The following is a 14,940-nucleotide window of genomic DNA, read 5'->3' as shown; positions in this document are numbered from 1 at the left end:
CCAGACCCATCATGCTCACGTCCACCTACTACGACCTGTTCGAGCTCACGCTGAAGTTCCCGAAAGCCACGCTCGGCGACGCCATCAAGGTCGCCGAGATCGAGCTGTACCTGGGGCTGTCGCGCGGACTCGCCAGCTCGCCGCTCAGCTACTATATAGACGGCGAACTGCTGTGCTTCCCTGAGCAGCAGGAATGGAAGCAGAAATGGTCCAAAATCATCCAGAAAGACGTCTCGCAAATGCTCACCTCTGCGTACAATTTCGCGCACATCATGCTGGCCCGGAAACTCGTCGGGAGACCGGACGCCAGCGGGCCCGAGCTGCGCGTCTGCTACAGCACGGCGTGCCAGTACTCGTTCGAGACGCTCAACCGGTTCCTGCTGCTGTCCAACAACCTCGTCAAGGGCTCGCCGTCGTTTCAGCTCAACCTCGTGGTGTACGCGTGCATCACTCTGTGCGACTATCTCGACACAATGGGCGCCGACGAGCGCCGGATGTCGCTGAATCTAATTTCCAAGATTTACTGGCATCTCAACAAGGTGGGCGAGAAAATGAACGACGCCACAGACACCATCGCCAAGATCGTGCGCAAGCTCGTCGACATCGCCAACGAGACGCACTCGCAGACCCCGAAAGCGCGGAACTCGTCCCAGAATAGCGAGACGCTGTCGGTGGCCGATCTGCCCCAGCAGGTGGCCGAACAGCTTTACAGCCCGGCCGAGTCGTACGCTCTGTCCAGCCACGCAGAGCTGCGGCTGCCCGACGTGGCCGCCTTCGACAACTTTGAGGACTTTTTCAAGGACCTTTTCGACACATAGCTTGCTGCTCCGCCCCAAGGGGAAATAATCTTGGCTGTGCGCCGCTTAAATTTTCGTTCCTGCTGAGTAAACCTAAACCTTAAGATATATCGAGATCTCGCACTTCCCGCACAAGAGACCTCTGCTGCACACAAGCGCATTGGACCGTCCATTTCTCTGTACTGAGCGCTCTCTATTTTTGCATCTGATCGGCGATGGACTGTCCGTCTCCAGGTAGTCTGCCGCAGAAACAGGAGCAAACCGAGCATGATCTGTTGCGCTCGAACTATCCCGAGCCCTATGCGGCCATGTATCCCGCCCACGCGCTGCCCGAGTCGCCGTACTCGTCGGAGACGCCGCCAGCATACGTTTCGTCCCACGTGCCGCCCCAGCAGCCGGGCTCTGCTCCGCAGCAGATGAGCCAGTTCTCGTTCGTGCCGTACGGGCGGCGAGGGGCGCTCGACTCGTCCGCCAGTCCGCCGCCCGCAAAGTGGAAACTCCCGCGGGCGACGCTCGAGCAGAAAATACGGGTCCTGGACTGGCACCACCAGAGCAACAAGAAGAGCCAGCAACACACCGTGAACTATTTCAGGAACCTGGGCGAATTTGCAATCACCAAGAGCACGCTCAACCGATGGGTTCTGAGCGAGCCGCAGCTGCGCGAGGTGTACCAGAACCTCACTCTGAACAACAGCAAGGTGTTCAAAACACGGCCAAAGCTGAAAGACCCGGAGATCAATCGGTGTTTGGAGATACTGTATGCCCAGTCCTGTCTGGAAGATCGGCCCTTGAGCGAGAAAAATCTGATTTCCAAGTGGTCAGATTTCTACAACCTGTGGCACGGACTCAAAGACTCGGGCAGCGACAAGATGCCGCCCAAGTCGAACGGCTGGCTGCACCATTTTAAAAAAAAGAACGCTGTGAAACGGGAGCTGGCCAAGGACTTTTACGACGACCCGGAATTGTTTCGATGGAGAACTTTGGACGAGGAACAGGACCGGCTTCGAGCGCTGCTGGAGCCCTACAGTCCGGGCCAGGTGTTTGAGATCGACGAGGTCAGTTTCAACAGCAGACTGTCGTTCTTGTCTGGCGAGATACCGCACAAACATGAGCCCTGCTCGCGAGTCATTGTGTCGTTTATTGCCAACTCAGACGGAACTCGGATCTTCGAGCCGCTCGTTGTCTCAAACACTCCCGCCACCAAGGGCTTCTCCAGCCCCAACGTGTTCTACCACAAAAACGGGCTTCTGACCACAGAAATATTTTACAAATATATGCTTCACATCGACACGCTGCTGGACGCCGAGGCGGTGATTCTGCTGGACACTCTTCATTCGCACATCATTCCCAGAGCCGCGTTCCGGAACATCAGACTTGTCTACTTCTCGCCCAACATCGCTGACCCAAAATACACGTACCGTCCGCTGGACTTTGGGCTCAAAAGAATATTCAAAATGCTGGTCAAGTCGATTATTTTGTCGAAATTCGCCCAGACCGTCCCCAAGCTGGACATCATCAACGCCATTAGCACGGCCATAGGCACCATCAGACAGCACTCGTACACAATCTCGAGCTTCCATCGCAGCCAGCTCGTCCCGCGACTGGTAGCAGACCCGGACGTTGTTTGCAACGACAGCAGGAAGGAAAACGAGCTTTTCCATCTGCTCAATCTGTACCGAGTCCGTGGCCTGATATCAAAGTCCTTCTCGATGAAATGTCTCCAAAAGACCGGAAGAGACATCGATCTGGAGGAGCTGCTTTTCCCGCAGGACGAGGAGGTGGAAAACGAGCACTTTAAGGACGAAGACATCGTTGAGCTCGTGAAAAGAGAGCTCAGCAACGAACCAGACGAAGTACCAGCCGAGGCCCAAATTCACACCCCACAGCACAGCATTGGCCCGGATTGGTACACTCCTACAAACTCAGACGCTCGCGAGTCCTCGGAAGCTGCGAAAGCCTTTCTGGGTCAGCACAGATACCCGGACTTTGCGGAGCAATACCATGTGTCTGCGAGCGAGAACGGGTGGAAAAGGCGCCGGATCGGCTCCTTGGAGATAGACGGCCAACCCATGGCCCCCAACGTAGAAAAACAGTATAGATAAAACACCAGCGCAACCTTAAATTGGGTTATTCACTTCTAGCTACCATAAAAAGATTTGCACACGACCTTTCTTCAAGATAGAGAAGGAGACTTTTGTTCCCAAGTGTGTTGCACAAACAATATTTTCTCCTCATAGCGACAGCGGGTTCATATTGAGGTCTAACTCTGTTTCCAAGGCGCAACACTTCTGATTGCTCCAGCGGCTTTTTTTGCACAACCCGACACCCCGTGGCGCTTGTACTGCTCCTTTCATCCTCAGGGCTGTTGATCTACGCTTTCTTTGGGGCGCTACTCGCACTACAACCGTCCAGATCCAGGTCCGTGTTTGTACTTACAGTCCAATTGGAGGCTTTTGGCTTGTTCGTTTCTATCCCGCCTTACATTTCGATTGCATTTTCCCCCTTGTCGCTCAAATCTTGTTGCCTCAAAATCTAGACAGCCAGATCCCGCACACACTTGACATGGAATTACCATACATTCAGCATCAGATCTCTCCCACAAGGCCCCAGTCACATGCCGACACCCAGCAGGACCTGGGATCGGCACGAAATGCACACTTGGGCTTACCTACAGACTACGCCAAGCTTAGTTCTGCGGCCCAGCACCAGATCTATTCCTTCAATGGACCAATGCATATCTCGCATCCATTCTTATTTGCACTTCCGGGCCTTCCTCAGCGCTACTCAATGGCGCCACATTGGGGGAATGTAGGATTTTCTGCAGTCCCAAACCTGCAGCTCCCAAAATTTTCCAAAGACCCTCACCCGGAAGAGGCCACCAGATACACTTCTCCTGCTTATTCGGCCAACAGTTCGAAACCTGTGTCATCTTCTTCCAGTGCGTTTTTCGGCACCCCATATTTGGGGTCGTACGTCTCGCAGTCGTCCGCCGACTCGATCCAGTCAAAAGCAAAGCCGGCTAAATCAGATCACAGTTTTTTCGGCGAGATCTGCGACACAAATCTGATCGAAATAGCCAAAAAAAATATCCAGACTCCTTTCGATGAATTGGCCCATTCCGTGAAGGTGGCCGAGACGAACCTCGCCCACATTGTTGGATCGAGCTCGAAACATTCCAGAGATAATCGTCAGGCTGAAGCACACAAAAAAAGACAGCACCAGATCCTGGCTATGGTTTTTCTGATGAGACGTGTACAGATCAAGGAGTCTGCCGTATGCCCAAGGAACAGGATTTTTAACCAGTATGTGCAGCTGTGCCAGCAGCACGGGGTGCAGCCTGTGGTGAATGCGTCTTTTGGGAAGCTGGTCAAAGCGCTCTTTCCAGGCATCAAGACCCGGAGGCTGGGGATCAGGGGTTCCAGCAGATACCATTACTGCGGCATAAAGCTGGTAGGAGACTCTGATGAAGTTGAGTCTTTGGCGTCGACCACGTCAACGACTCCCACTATTGGGTCTCCGGCAGCTGCTCAAACAAGCGAACCGTCTGCTGATATTCATTTTGATCTTAGTTTGGAGGATAACTTTTTCAACAGGATGAGCATTGAGGAACCGGATCTTGGCATCAGCGGCCTCAACAGTATTTTGCATCTTTTTGACCCTGGTGAGCAGAAGGAACTGAAGGAGATTGAGGATTACTATGGTGCCCACTGCCGCAAGGTTTTGCATTGTATTCGGTTCATGAAAATTAAAACACTGTTCGAGAGCATGTCTTCAGATTTTCTAGGCTTGTCCATCCGTGCAAAAAGTCTTCTGTCTTCTCCCCATGTGATTTCGTGGATCTTGAGATGCGACAACGCGCTATACATAGCATGTATCAGACTGCTGTCCAGAATGATATTTCAAAGTGTGCCTGAGCATGTTTGCGTTCAGATGACGAACGTGAATACTTATTTTGTGAAGTATGTTAGGGATATGGTGCTACCCGATGAGCTTGTCCAGGCCAAGCTTCCCGCAGCTGAGACTTTTGTGAAAATGACCTCTCGGCTGACTAGGGTAATTCTGGCAGGTCACAACTGTGCCAGAAATCTTTGCCAGCCATCGGTTGTGCTAGAATTACTACAGGACTGGGAAGCGCTGGACGTTAGGGAAATTGTCAAACGAGAGATTAGATGTCAAAAGCTGGAAGAGATTACAGATGTCTTGCAACACGATATCACCAATCTTTTCCGCGAGGTTTCTACACTCACCCTTCATGGCCAGGAGACTAAAGACATCATCATTCAGACTTTGAGCACCAGGATATCCAGGATTCCCGAAAAGTTCCTCGATGTGAGCCCACAAACTTTTTTGTTGATAAGCAATCAGTTGGTTGACTCGATAATGAGACAGCTGACTCTGGACAACCGCAACCATATTGTTGTCTGGTGGGGGCTGAGTTGCTGGCTCAATGAGTTTTTTATTTTCCTTGCCGAGCTTGGCGGCTACACCAAGCTTGTTGCTGATTATGAGAGTCCGAGAGAGTAAGATCTGGCAGCGAGTCTGCATCTTACTCGCAATTTAACGAGATTTTAGAGTTCCGGCAACGGCCGGGAAGGTGTGGAACATTTCTTATAAAGTTGTTATATCCTTGCATTATTGTTCCAGGCCAGTTTGCATCAAACGTGCTTGAGTAATGATAGCACTAGTTTGTAATCCATATAGAAATCAATTTTTTGAAATAGGTTAAAAAAGGGCCAAAAAAAAAAGGATCTCCTGGCGTGATACCAATCTTCACAAATGGAAGATCCGAATATATTCAAGCAATCAGTGGAGTACAGCAGGATTAAAAGTGCCATCAAGAGAGTTTCGGAACAATCCACTAACCCGATTTCTCAACATTATGGCTATTTGCCCAAACACTTGACTATTAATAATCCCTGCGAGAGAGGAAATGCTGAGCGTGGTATAATCATTGAGCAACCGTGCGACGCTGGGGGCATTATATACGACTTCCTTCCAAAGCTTGAGGTGGCTGAGACCAATCAGAGCTCGGAAAGTGCTGACAGTAAAGACAACCTGTGTGCACACTGTTTGAAGAGTCTGAGCGTATCGAAAATGGGGTTTGAGTGTGGCGGGTGCGATGGGTTTGTCAAGTACTGCTGCGAGCAGTGTGTTGATGCGGATTTGGCAGTTCACGAGATTGAGTGTTTGTATTTGAGCAGCTTTGAATCTGAAGAGAGGCACAGAATATCCTGTGTTGAGCGCCTTATTTTGAGGCTCATTATCACGCTCGGCAGTGATGAGACCTTGGTCGGACAATGCCAGGATCTCACATCCCACCACGAGGTTTACCTACAGGCCAAAAAACGCCAGGAGTTTGGCAACTTGACCCCAAGTCAACAATCTCTATTCGAGGTAACAGAGGCCTATTCGCTGGGATTTCTCAAGTTCTTCGGCTGCCACCTCCGAGGCCTGATCAAGCTGTGTTTTGTCGTTTTTGTGAACTCCACTGTTTTGCAGAATTCCTACGATGAGCCCATTGGTATTATGTTTGACCCGTTCTTTTCGCTGATTAACCATTCGTGCCAGCCAAACACCATTTTAGTCTGGAAAGGACGCAGAGCAGTTCTGAAGGCGCTGAAAAGGCTACATCCAGGCGAGGAGCTACTGGTCAGTTATTGCCCGGTGTTTACGCCCAAGATTGAGAGGAAGCAGCAGTTGCAAAATAGCTTTTTTTTCGAATGTGGTTGCAGCACATGCACCCTGGAGTATGATTTGTGGTTTCCTAGCAACACTCTAACAGGGGGAATGGAGTGGGAAACTGACAGGTTGGATGGAAAGATGGTGAACGGGACAGAACTAGAGAAGACTGCCTATTTGGATTTAATGAAGGGACTTCAAAATGTCTACTGTCCCGAGGCGGAAATCGGAGCCCAGATCATGCACAGCATCGCAACCTCGTTCGCACAGCTGGAAGCAGAAGAGCGAACAGCTCTTGCCACCCTGGTTTACAAAAACATGGAGCTGGTACCTCACCACAGCTGGCCAGTGTACAAAATCATGTCGCTCCTGAAAGCAAACACAACTGGTGATCCTGTGACCAACTTGCGGTTCACCGTGATGACCATCGATATAGAGAGTGCGCTGGAACAGCATCTTGACTACAAAGTTTCACTAGGCATGGCTCTTTATGAATTGTCTGTGTGTTTGCTGAAGGTGATCAAGGCAAAAAGACGGCAGGAAATCGACTGGAGTCTCAACATGCTGGTGGACTCTGCCTTAGCACTGGCATTACAAGCCCACAAGCAGCTGAAAACCAAGTTTGGCTCTTCCTCGCTGCCACCGACGGCGGACCTGAAAGATGTTGTACGGGATCTAAGGAGTCTGAAGAGCATAGATAGAATCAACGAGGCGACGGCGGGCCAGCAATTGGAGGCGTTGTCGGAGCTGCTGCAGTGTGGAGTGAATTTGCTGTCATTTTACGAGCCGTTGGCCGCGCGCGACATGACAGATTTCGGTTTAATTTTGGAATCAGGGCCGGTGTCTGCCAAGCGATTAAATTCTAATTTTAGGTGGTTGCTGCAGATCTGACGCTATCGAGAGAATTAAAGAAAAAAAATCAAATCTGGCTGTACCACCCTAAGTCACACCTCCCACCGCTTTCAAAGCTTGCAATCACAGGGGGGAAATTCACTTTTTAGTCTCTTCAGGGTGCATTTAAGCTGTTGATGGTGAAGTTTATAGACCGGAAGCGGCGCTTGTACTCTACAGCTGCTAGTCAGCTGTACACGAACTCCACTACAAGCGCTATCGGCTCCAAGACAGTACACTCTAGCCATGAGCTCACCCAAGAGTCAACCAGTTCTACAAGACCCGCAGCCACACACTCGTTACGACATACAACAACAGGCTACTCTTCTTACTCAAAAATAATGGCATCAAGGATGCCGAACTCGGTATCTGTGTCCGTTGCCTCATATGATGACACCACCTATACGAGTGTTTCCAGAATCTCGAGAAGCTCGGCCACGAGTACATTCCAGGAACTCGAAGTGACCACCTACGACTACACGCAGTTGTTTGTGGTCACTGATTCAGACACCACGTTCACGACTAATGTCCACCTCACTACGCAAGCCACGTTCACCCCTACATCTTCCTTTTCGATATCGAGCGCAATCATTACAACGGACTCCAGCTCTTTCAACAAGCTTCTGGGCATCTATCGTGCTTCCGCCCACCATTCCGGCCTCTCCACGGGAGCAAAGGCAGGTATTGGGGTAGGTGTGGCAATCGGGTTCCTTTTGGCCATGGGCTTTGTGGTACTCTCTCTGTACCATAGGAAAAAGAAAAAACAAGCTTTTGGCGGAGAAGACGTCTGGGAGACGGTGCCGAATATTGCTGTTAGCGACGTTCACGAAAATCAGACGGCTCCTCTTCCGCCTCCGCCACGAAAAAGAGCCGTTGCTGCCTCGGAAGCCACGCCGCGCGAGCGTCTTATCGACGTGCTTCACGAGAACTCTCAAGAGAGTCTTGAGCATCAGCACGAACAGCGGATAGGCACCAACACCACCCCGAAACGCTACGACTCCCACATCCAGAACCTGACCAGATTCAGGGAGACCGGGGTCCAGGACGTTGGAGACACACTGGGCTCTTTTGCCCTGCGCGATGGCCGGCTGAGGCCCCAGACGTGGTGGTCAGACATTGACAGCAGCGAAGACAGCACTTTAAGCGGAAGCTCGGCCAGCGAAACTGTAGAGCCCGATTAGTTTTACCTCGATACCATAGCTACAGATCATCTTAGCAACATGCGCAAATTCTTGCTACCGTAAAAACCATACCTCACTCTGTCCAACCTTACCCAGCCTGCTTTCTAGCATCGTAAATCATAACTACATTTCAACTTCCTCCAGCAAAGCTCTCTCCACCACGAAGCGGCCCTCTTTATATTTCTCCTTGTCCTCCTCGCTGTATAGGTATTTCCACCCAATCGAGCAATCGCACTGCTTACAGTCAATCACCTTGACCTCGTAGCGTCCGGTCTTCATTCTCTTGAACTCCCTGGCCTTGGCAAGCTTGACATTGAGTACCTTGGAAACGAAGTACGCAGGTCCTAGGCTCCCGTTGAAGTTGTCCGAAATTATCAGAGAGCTGAGACATATGTGGTTATGGCACTGTCTGCAGCGCAAAATTCGGGTAGAAGGGTAATTCTGAGACGCTTGGGGTGGCGAGCTGCTTGAGCCGGAGGAGACTGAGGATTTGGGTGAATAAAGGGACGAAATGGCGGACCGGGACGACTTGGATGACACGGACGAATTGCGGGATGCCGGCGCAGAGCCGTCTGTAGGGTTTGATGTCCTAAAATGTTGAGCGTAGACTAGACCCATGAGGAGGAAACAATTAACCTTTAATTAAGATAAGCAAATGAGTCGATCGTCTTGAAGACTATATCGACCGCTGCGGGTTATGACTGATCATATACTATCTGTCACTTTCAAACAACAGAGCCAGATAAACACGTTGTGGCCTGTATTCAGCGTAAAAAGAGATTTGCCAGCTAACAATGTGTTTCAACTCCAGATAATCCTCGTATGTAATGTTGCTCCCCTTATTAATATCTCCGGTGTGTGGTGTGGGCTAAAATATTTTCGAATATTGGTTTTTTGTTTCAATCGTTCGAGATGTTCCGTTTGGCCAGCCCGCGTATATTGAATCCGCTCCGGCTTGGGGCCGGTCTGAGATTCAACTCCAGCGGCTCACTATTTAATGAGGTCAGTTCTGCGCCGGCCACTCCGCAACCTGTCGAGAACGAGCCCGCTGCAAAAATCACAAGCCCGGCACAAGACGCCAAACTCCAGGCTTATTTGCATCCTTCTCCCTTTCTCGCTGTCGAGTCTCTGATCTCTCCGCTCAAGCGCGAACTTTACAACATGAACGTCCAGAAGAACGGCTTTTTCATCAACAACCAGATTATGAAGCTCGATGGGGCCGAGTACAAGTTGAGTCTCACCAGGCAGGAAATGGAGGCTCTTGAGCCTTCTGTCTACCTGGCATCGTACAGAATCAAGTCTTCGGTCAAGAAGACCAACATCGTGCTGCGTGCTCTGAAAAATATGCCTCTGAAAAAGGCCATCACCCAGCTCCATTTCATGCAGAAGAAAGTGGCCAGACCACTTGGAGAGCTGCTTGAGCGCGGTGTTGACGACGCCAAGAGAATGGGATACAACCCCAACGATCTGTATGTGGCAGAATCCTGGGTCCACACCGATGGACAGTGGCAGAAACGGCCAGAGTTCAAGGGCCGTGGACGGTCTGGTATTATATTGCACCGCTACGTCAGCGTGCGCTTCTTGCTCAAGTCAAAACAGACGCTGAACAGATTAAAGTACGAGGAGGAGCAGAAACTGCTCAAACGTCCAGTCTGGAACAATATCACAAAGACCAAGCTGATTGGTGACAGTGGGCAGTATAAGTGGTGATATGTAAATAGATTTAATAAATAAATAAAGAAACGACTTTTCAGTCGTCGTAGCCAGTTACCTTCTTGCGTGGGCCCTTGGGGATAGGATAGCCGTCTAATGGAAGAGGAGCAAGGTCGTCGTACAGAAACTTTCGCCGTAAGGGGGTGATTGTCACAAGCATAGCTGGTCCCAAGACTGCTATGCACCCTGCGAAAAACAAATGAGGCCGGTTGTGGGCGTAGTATCTCAGCCACTAGCTGTTAGTGCGCCAGTTTCATTTCCACTTACCCTAATCGGCTCTTTATAGTAGACTGGATAGGACATGGTTGAAGATATATTTCTCCGCACCTAAATATTTTTGCGTCGATCGGCCTACTTTTTCTTTCATGAGTGATCCTTCAGTCAAGCCCATTCCGGTGGTGATGGAGCCTTCTGGCTACCTTACCAAAATGCTCAAATCAAGCCAAGGGACAGACTATGTGCCGCCAAAGGACGCTGTGGCTCCGTCATCCGATTCTGACACCAGGTTCTTCCTATACAAGTTCGACGAGTCGTCGCCCAATGGACAGAAGATTCCATTGATAAACTCGAAATCATACTACACAATAGGCAAGGACCCCCAGACTAACGACATCGTCGTTGCAGACGATCTTGTGTCGGCCAACCACGCCGTTCTCCAGTTTAGAACCAAGAACTCTGAAATCGTTGCTTATATAATCGACCTCGATTCCACCAATGGAACCTTCATAAAAGACCACGAGCTGCCTCCAAATCGTTACGTCGAGGTTCTCCATAAAGATGTTCTGCGGTTTGGAGATCCTGACTCGCAAACGGAGTTTGTTTTCATACGTGATTGAGAGCGAAGTTGTCCTCGCTGCTTTTACCCCAGTGTCCCATAGCCTCACGCGCTAGTTTCTTGCGTGCGCTTACACTTGCGCGTCTCTTCAGCTCGTGGTAGTCCTGAAACTGGTGAGGCGTGAGCTTTGTTGCTAATTCAGCCAGTTTTTGCCTTGAAACGTCGCTCTGGTGTTGGTATTGGACACTTTTCTTCGCTGGACATCCGTTTCTGACTCCCTTATTCAGCACCTGTAAATACGACCGAGGCGGACAATAGAGTATCGATAGATTCGACGGCGTGCTGCCAGCAAACGGGCTTGGCAGGTCTGTAGCCAAAACTGTGAGTGGATGATAATATGAAGAGAGCTCTCGTGACATCTTTATTCGATCGCGGAAACAACGTTCTATTGCAGCTTTATTGATTTTCTGTTTCGGCAGCACTAAAAATGTCAAGTAAGGTGGCTCATCCACCAAATCGTAGACGAGACTGCTGAGCATAGAGGTGAACTGTTTGAGACACAGCTTGTCGGAGCAAGATTTAGAGTAAGAGATCGGAGAATCTTTTCTTCCAGGTTTCGTCCGCACACTTCCCAGTCTATTCAGGCCATTGCGACCCCTCAATGTGCCCTCAGTTTCCTCTAAATTGTGCCAATCTGTCTGATCTGCAACTGAGTCTCGTAAATTCTCTGTGGAAGCATCTCCACAGGGAATTTCACTAATGTACAAAGCAAACTGCGAGTTGTTTTTGAATCTATATTGTTCAGTACTATGCCCTCGGATAAGCAGTTCGGAGCCACTGTTTTCCCTTATAGCTTTCATTTCTTGCAACACCAGCCAGTTGAATAATCTCAAACATAAAATCTCTGCATGTGAATCGTGAACCAATCTCCCTTGACTGTGCTCTAATTTCGCGGCAGGCGTGACTTTCATTCCTGTACAGACTGCCAATACATCTAGCTGGGGTTTTTCGGCAACTTTCTGTCGCTTGGCTTGGTCAATGGGGCGACTATTAGACTCTATCTTGACCAAGCCCGCTAGAACAGTCGTTTCTGTCTCTTTTGGCCTTGCATTTCGAAATTGGTGCAACGTCTTATTTTCTAGCTTAGAGGGTCGTCGATACTCGTCGACAACTGCTTGAGCAATCGCATTGCCCAAATCATCATCCAGATCAACCAGCATGTAGATCAAAAAAAATATACAAAAAATTGATAAAAAATGCGTAAACCCGGAATCGAACCGGGGGCTCGTCGATGGCAACGACGAATTTTACCACTAAACCATTTACGCCTTTCTGTTGCTAAGTTTCTCAGCAGCTGGTATACATGCCGGTTGAAAAGCTAACGGTGTATCGTATTGTCTTCCTCCTTCAGGGCGTCCACCAGCATGATTTTTTTGTATTTTGTTAGGTGTCGTCTTTCGTCTCTGCAAGTCATACTTAAGTTAAAGAGACCTAACAGACGATCGAGTCCTATTGATATTTAAAATGCATCTTTTTTATTTATGGAACATACACATAATCGTCTGCCTCCCTTGCAACATAGTCTTCATTGATAAGCTTCTCGATAACACTTTTTACAAGAGCAACAACGTCTCTTTCGTATAGTTGCTGCTGTTTCATGTGGTCCAGCACTTGCAGCAGCAGTCTGTCATGGGCTATCGTTTGCTCCGCCTTTAAAGTGCGCACAACAAAGGCTTCTATCTTTGAAGAGATCCAGCCTCTTGATGGCTCGTCAGACGACCGCGGCTCGATAGTAGTTGTGCTTTCAACTAACTGGATCGGTAGCCTGAGAGTTTTCCTAGAACATTTAAAGCTCTCGTTTATTCGATAGTCGGTATTTTGCACTAGTATAGGGAATTTGGAGCTTGACATTATGTTCAAATTTTGTGTCATGAACTTGTTACTCATTCCCGTCTTGGACTTGATCTGATCAAACGACAGGGAAGAATGGTCTTCAAAAGCTAGAATAATTGCAGCCTGGTATAGAGAACACTCAATGGTTTGTTTTCTAGGTTTTGTTTCGTCAAACTGTACATCTAGAGTGACTCTATGGAAGTGATATTTCCATTGGAGTTTTCGCGATTTGTGCTGCGAACGGTAAAATGTCTCGTATTCATGCAACAATGGTTGCAATTGAGAGGGAATTATCAGAGGTTGATTCTCAGGAACACGAGGCCAGCAATGAGCATCGACACAGCAGATATCCATATCAACAGAGCCAAGTGTAGAGTGTTTGTGCACATCAAGAAAGTCAGGTATATCCAGCTCCGAAAGCCCAACGGATTCCACCATGGAATCCAACTGATCGGTGTACTCGCGGCCACACATATCTTTGAGCTTCTTCAAAAGCTCTCTTTCGAGCTCTAGCCACTCCAATTTAAGCTCTCTATTGATGAAAAAGGACTGGCCTCTCAGCAATCTCCGAGAGACTTGAATTTGATATTTGTCAAAGAAGTATCGTCTGCTTGATGGAATCAATATCAGAATTGTCGTGATGGAGTCCTGTGGATCCAAGTCGGAGAGTCGTCGACCAGACCGAGATTTATTGTCCAGATCCTGCAACGAGGGCTTTCCCAATATTGTTTCGATATATTTCAAGAGATGGTCGCAAACGTGCACGGGCCCATTTGGGATTTGCTGGATGGCATTCACGAAAATATTCTTTGGAATGGAATTCTCTCTGCCAAAGGTCTGTATTGCATTGGAAGAAAGCCTCTGATACAAGCGAAATATATCCGCTATAAGACCTTTATCCTTCAAGTGCTGACTTATGTAACTGCGATATAGTTTGATGTTGTATTCCTCGATGGCAGAAAGAAGCCAGGATTTTTCCTCGTCAGCGTAGAGCTGAATCAACATGGCTGAAACTTGGATATTCCAGTCAAACCCAAAACAGGCATGTACTGCTTGCGGATTGGCTGCAAGCACAGAAGTTCCTAGCAATGTTTCAAGCAGGTCGTTGGAGACGAAGTCAGGAGGCAAGAACGGCTTGAATATATCCACATATAAGGGGATGATATTCTGGTACTCAATTGCTTTGGGAAGATACGACTCTGGGGTCAGTAGAAGCTGATCCCTAATGCTGGCGAAATTCTGATGCGTGGCTTGTTTCATCACCTCGAAAAGATGGAGTTTGCTTTCGCCATGAAGCTCGAGCTGGATATTGTGGATCTCGGCCACCATCTCCTTCAATTGCTCGGACTCAGGCGTCGGACTCACAAGGCTGTACATCATGTCTTTAATAGCAAGAAGCACTATCGATCGCAGCCTGTTTTCAGATGGATCCGCTAATCTCACCATGTAGTCCTTGGGCTTGTTGGAGTTTAGCACTCTAGACGCAAAGAGATCAAGTCCAAACGGTATGAACTTGATCTTTTTTCCGCTTGGCAGCCGTAACGTTGTAGACTCATCTGGCATAATCAAAAGCATGTGAAGTTCTCGAAGACGTTGTCGCCACATTGTGTACATGCTGCAACAGCCTGCAAGAGGATGGTCAGACCCTATGGCTTTTTCAATCAGGGGTAGCATGTGTGTGTCAAAAACGTTGGTGATGCGATCATATATGCTAGAGACCCAAGATTTGTCCATGTAGACAAACATGCAGATCGACTGAAGCAAAGACAAAGAGCCGGGAAGATCGTATGGCGAACGACCCATCAGAATCACATCGATTGCCTTGTCAAGCTTTGTGATAATATCTTTCTTATGACCATCTGTGACGTCCACTTGATCGACTGGCGAGTCCGCTTCATAGCTGCGTTTGCGGCTTTCACCAAAGCCAAACTGCAGGATTTTGGGGAATTCAGACGCGGAGATCACTCCCTCTCCCCACTCCTTCATAGACGTTAAAAAGAGTAAAAATACA

General features: G+C 48.9%; 10 protein-coding genes across 10 annotated transcripts; 6 read left to right on the top strand and 4 right to left on the bottom strand.

Annotated features, from left to right (window-relative positions):
• Positions 1-11: 11 nt before the first annotated feature.
• On the top strand, positions 12-818 carry KL928_000557 (uncharacterized protein; the record flags this gene model as incomplete). The annotated part of the gene is made up of 2 exons (XM_043206265.1): positions 12-290; positions 363-818. 2 exons carry the CDS (start codon positions 12-14, stop codon positions 816-818), a joined length of 735 nt encoding a protein of 244 aa, XP_043062452.1.
• Positions 819-1,012: 194 nt separating this feature from the next.
• KL928_000556 (uncharacterized protein) lies at positions 1,013-2,899 on the top strand (the record flags this gene model as incomplete). Its single annotated transcript, XM_043206264.1, has 2 exons — positions 1,013-1,231; positions 1,319-2,899. The coding sequence occupies 2 exons, from the start codon at positions 1,013-1,015 to the stop codon at positions 2,897-2,899; spliced, it is 1,800 nt and encodes a 599-aa protein (XP_043062451.1).
• A 460-nt stretch (positions 2,900-3,359) lies between these two features.
• KL928_000555 (uncharacterized protein) lies at positions 3,360-5,321 on the top strand (the record flags this gene model as incomplete). Its single annotated transcript, XM_043206263.1, has 1 exon — positions 3,360-5,321. The coding sequence occupies one exon, from the start codon at positions 3,360-3,362 to the stop codon at positions 5,319-5,321; it is 1,962 nt and encodes a 653-aa protein (XP_043062450.1).
• Positions 5,322-5,573: 252 nt separating this feature from the next.
• On the top strand, positions 5,574-7,367 carry KL928_000554 (uncharacterized protein; the record flags this gene model as incomplete). The annotated part of the gene is made up of 1 exon (XM_043206262.1): positions 5,574-7,367. One exon carries the CDS (start codon positions 5,574-5,576, stop codon positions 7,365-7,367), a length of 1,794 nt encoding a protein of 597 aa, XP_043062449.1.
• Positions 7,368-7,504: 137 nt separating this feature from the next.
• On the top strand, positions 7,505-8,548 carry KL928_000553 (uncharacterized protein; the record flags this gene model as incomplete). Its single annotated transcript, XM_043206261.1, has 1 exon — positions 7,505-8,548. One exon carries the CDS (start codon positions 7,505-7,507, stop codon positions 8,546-8,548), a length of 1,044 nt encoding a protein of 347 aa, XP_043062448.1.
• Positions 8,549-8,671: 123 nt separating this feature from the next.
• On the bottom strand, positions 8,672-9,166 carry KL928_000552 (uncharacterized protein; the record flags this gene model as incomplete). The annotated part of the gene is made up of 1 exon (XM_043206260.1): positions 8,672-9,166. The coding sequence occupies one exon, from the start codon at positions 9,164-9,166 to the stop codon at positions 8,672-8,674; it is 495 nt and encodes a 164-aa protein (XP_043062447.1).
• A 294-nt stretch (positions 9,167-9,460) lies between these two features.
• KL928_000551 (uncharacterized protein) lies at positions 9,461-10,258 on the top strand (the record flags this gene model as incomplete). Its single annotated transcript, XM_043206259.1, has 1 exon — positions 9,461-10,258. One exon carries the CDS (start codon positions 9,461-9,463, stop codon positions 10,256-10,258), a length of 798 nt encoding a protein of 265 aa, XP_043062446.1.
• A 40-nt stretch (positions 10,259-10,298) lies between these two features.
• Positions 10,299-11,034, bottom strand: KL928_000550 (uncharacterized protein; the record flags this gene model as incomplete). The annotated part of the gene is made up of 2 exons (XM_043206258.1): positions 10,299-10,447; positions 10,866-11,034. The coding sequence occupies 2 exons, from the start codon at positions 11,032-11,034 to the stop codon at positions 10,299-10,301; spliced, it is 318 nt and encodes a 105-aa protein (XP_043062445.1).
• A 49-nt stretch (positions 11,035-11,083) lies between these two features.
• Positions 11,084-12,256, bottom strand: KL928_000549 (uncharacterized protein; the record flags this gene model as incomplete). The annotated part of the gene is made up of 1 exon (XM_043206256.1): positions 11,084-12,256. The coding sequence occupies one exon, from the start codon at positions 12,254-12,256 to the stop codon at positions 11,084-11,086; it is 1,173 nt and encodes a 390-aa protein (XP_043062444.1).
• A 319-nt stretch (positions 12,257-12,575) lies between these two features.
• On the bottom strand, positions 12,576-14,915 carry KL928_000548 (uncharacterized protein; the record flags this gene model as incomplete). Its single annotated transcript, XM_043206255.1, has 1 exon — positions 12,576-14,915. One exon carries the CDS (start codon positions 14,913-14,915, stop codon positions 12,576-12,578), a length of 2,340 nt encoding a protein of 779 aa, XP_043062443.1.
• Positions 14,916-14,940: the final 25 nt, after the last annotated feature.

This window comes from Ogataea angusta (genome assembly GCF_019207475.1).
Source record: "Ogataea angusta isolate 61-244 chromosome Unknown 61-244_NODE_1_length_1302399_cov_90.877568, whole genome shotgun sequence".
Classification (NCBI taxonomy): Eukaryota; Fungi; Ascomycota; class Pichiomycetes; order Pichiales; family Pichiaceae; genus Ogataea; species Ogataea angusta.
This window is presented reverse-complemented; position numbering and strand designations above follow the sequence as displayed.